We start from the raw sequence: 3,398 nt of genomic DNA on the forward strand, positions 1-3,398 counted from the left end.
TAAACAAGACATATATTCAAACCAATCAACCCCTCTATAAACCAAATACCTGTCTAAACTAAACAAGACATATATTCATACCAATCAACCCCTCGATAAACCAAATACCTGTCTAAACTAAACAAGACATATATTCAAACCAATCAACCCCTCTATAAACCAAATACCTGTCTAAACTAAACAAGACATATATTCATACCAATCAACCCCTCGATAAACCAAATACTTGTATAAACTAAACAAGACATATATTCAAACCAATCAACCCCTCGATAAACCAAATACCTGTCTAAACTAAACAAGACATATATTCAAACCAATCAAACCCTCGTTAAACCAAATACCTGCACAAACTAATTTCTTCATAGACACAACCCCAAATACTATTATTTACAAAAGACCTTGTCCAAACCTTGATAAACCAAACACCTGTCCAATCTAGACCACCCATGTTCTGAGGTCCTTTTAGTATTTATTGATATTTTGAAGCCTGGTTTACAAAAAAAATTCCTCACAAATAAAATTGTCAATCCAAGAAATGCCAGATTTATGCGAGTTTAACTATTGGCTAGAAAACAACATTAATTGACTATAAAATGTTATGCACAATATAGGGAATGGAAATACAGGAAGTATAAGCAGAAATGCCTAAATTTTGTGTTGCACTGTGCTCACAGTAGCTATCTTGTTTCTTCCCACCATTAGTTGATTTTATTTGATAACACGCGTTAATTGAAATTTGATACATGCAACCCCCACCCCGGTTGTCTGCCTGTATGTCACCGACATAACGTTACCTTTTTGTTATTTTTATATGTGTCGCATGTGAATGAAACTTCATGTACATACCTATTCAGTGAAGCATGTAGATGTGCAAGATGCATTAGGTTTTTTCCCGTAGATCCTTTAAGAACAAGTCAATATAAAATTCAGACACTGCTAATGGTAAAGTGACTCATGGGGAAGAAAAACCCATCAAACAAACGATGCTTTTTCAGTCTACATATGCTATACTTTCACATAATGATAATCACTTCTGCATGTAGATCTGCACTTTCTTTTTTAGAAAATTATACATTCATCTCCCACTAAAATCAACCAAATGAAACCAAGTCAAGAACGATAACTCTAGCAAAGTGCCAACTTCATGTACAATCTATATAATTTTTATCTCAAAAGCGCAACAACCGAATGAAAAATCTAAGATTGGTTATGTGATCAGTTACTGTTTCTAAACAAGAAATAAAACTGAATTTGGTGTTTTTTTTTACATGCATAAATTACCTTCTGTTTAATTTTTAGAAAGACTGCTACTTAAATAAATCAAATATCCTTTCTTTATCTGTCTCATTCGAAAATATTACTAAAAAAAGCAGTTTACAAAATACTTAATTTAATTCAATACAAACATTAAAGCACAATATTAATATCAATTATAACAAAATAATCAAAACATTATCATAAAGCTAATTAATGTCAACGTTTCATTCCACATTCCCGGATTTCTACACTGAAGCACTACAGAATTTATCAAGCAAGTTCTTTTACTTCCCACCAACAGGTCCTATACCATTGAAAACATCCGGCGAATTAGCCTTGTATACCTGGCTGTTTATATTCATGTCAGAGGAGTGCAGCACGCCATAGAGCGAATTTGTAAGTCCTAAGTTCTGGTCACTCTCAACACGTACCGGGGATGACTCGACAGATTTTCCCGTTATCTGCATAGGCAAACCATTAATAGGAGTTCCTATACTTTGACTGTTTTTGAATACTGGCAGTGAAGAGTCTTCTTGAGGAATCGATGCAATATTTGGTATGGCTGGTAGACTTTGTATCTTGTTTGGTGCCAGCGGTGGTTGAAATGGACCCTTTTCCCATGGTCCACTGGCTTTTTCTCCATTTATCAAATTGCCTGTAACTGAGATCATTGGCATAGGAAATCCCGAAGACACCTCGGGCAGGGTGTTGACTGTATTGAAGGCAAATGCAACTTGAGGATTATTAGTTGCAAGCTGTGAGTTAACAGGGACAGTTCTTATAAAGTTCCCGTTCATATTCATCGAGTTTTGCCACTGGTTGTTGACAGGTACATTGCCCGGCAACTGTTGAACGTTTTGCCACTGTGTATTCACAAGAGCATCATTCCATTGTAAATGTGGTGGTACATTGCTTTGCAATTGTCCATTTGCCGCTAAACTATTTTGCCAAACCGGGATATTGTTTTGCCATAAAATTCCATTTGAACTTTGCACCTGTGTATTGGGAATTAAAACTGGCTTCGAGTTAATTACACCATTGAACTGTCCATTTATTTGGTTTAAAAATTTTGGAACTTTTGGAATATCGCCTCTTTCCGGTCCTGTGTTTTTGAGGACGGGTTCGACAGGTTTAGCATCTACTTTCGGGTCAAGACATACATTAACATCACAACCTCTGCACATGACTCCATACACGTTTTGGTAAGATGCTTTTCTACAGTTAAGTGGAATGAATTGAGGACAAATTATTTGTGGACAGATATTGACCGGTGGTATTGTGTTCACATTTGGTATTTGTTCAACTATATTGTTATGATGTTGTCCGTATCCATGGTAATGTCCATATCTATGGTGATGATTGCGACCTTTGTGACCAGAAGCTGAACATAAAATGAATATTGGTAATATAAAATGAGGTAATATGAAATATGTCAAAATATTATTAAAAAAAAAAACAAAACAAAAACAAAAACGAACAAAAAAAAAACCAAAAAAAACAAAAAAGCAAAAAAAACAAAACAAAAAAACAAAACAAAAAAAGCAAAACAAAACAAACAAATGAAAAAAACAAAACAAAACAAACAATGTTAAAATATATCTTGACCCGCAACAATCAAACAAAAACAGACTATATATCTATCTTTTAACAACATTTAATTAACTAAAGTTCACGACGGGCCTATACATGTAACACTATAACAAGCCATTTTATGACTTTTGATTTTTATCAGTTGTTAGAGTAAGATACTCGATGGTGCCAAAGAATGCATTTCATTCAGACTGTTTACGTTTCATTTCAGATTTCGATTAAGGCGGTAGTACTAAATATAACGATAGTATTGAAACATTGAACTAAAGGCTAATTATGCGTTTTTGTGGCTCTGTTTCTTATACAATGTATAGTACATTATTGTTTGCAGGAATCTTTTGAAAAGAAAAACAACCGAACTGAACACGGCTTATTATATCAACGGTTAATATACGATATCAGTTTTTTTATCATTATAATAATAAAATAGAAGAACCAGAAGACTTATCTATGTGTATCAAATTAAACTCACCAGTTAAAATCGTAGACACTATTAATGTCACAAAAACTAGTAACTTAGATAGCATTTTAGAAGTATACAAATAGTA

The 3,398-nt window shown here is 33.7% G+C and overlaps 1 protein-coding gene across 1 annotated transcript; it reads right to left on the bottom strand.

Moving 5' to 3' along the window:
- Positions 1-1,376: 1,376 nt before the first annotated feature.
- On the bottom strand, positions 1,377-3,398 carry LOC148609650 (uncharacterized). The gene is made up of 2 exons (XM_088540726.1): positions 3,323-3,398; positions 1,377-2,641 (listed from the first exon to the last, which is right to left on the bottom strand). Exons 1-2 carry the CDS (start codon positions 3,375-3,377, stop codon positions 1,545-1,547), a joined length of 1,152 nt encoding a protein of 383 aa, XP_088396852.1. The 5' UTR covers positions 3,378-3,398; the 3' UTR covers positions 1,377-1,544.

This window comes from Perna viridis, chromosome 8 (genome assembly GCF_037379345.1).
Source record: "Perna viridis isolate PV_CMFRI_1.1 ecotype Kerala chromosome 8, ASM3737934v1, whole genome shotgun sequence".
NCBI classification, from domain to species: Eukaryota; Metazoa; Mollusca; class Bivalvia; order Mytilida; family Mytilidae; genus Perna; species Perna viridis.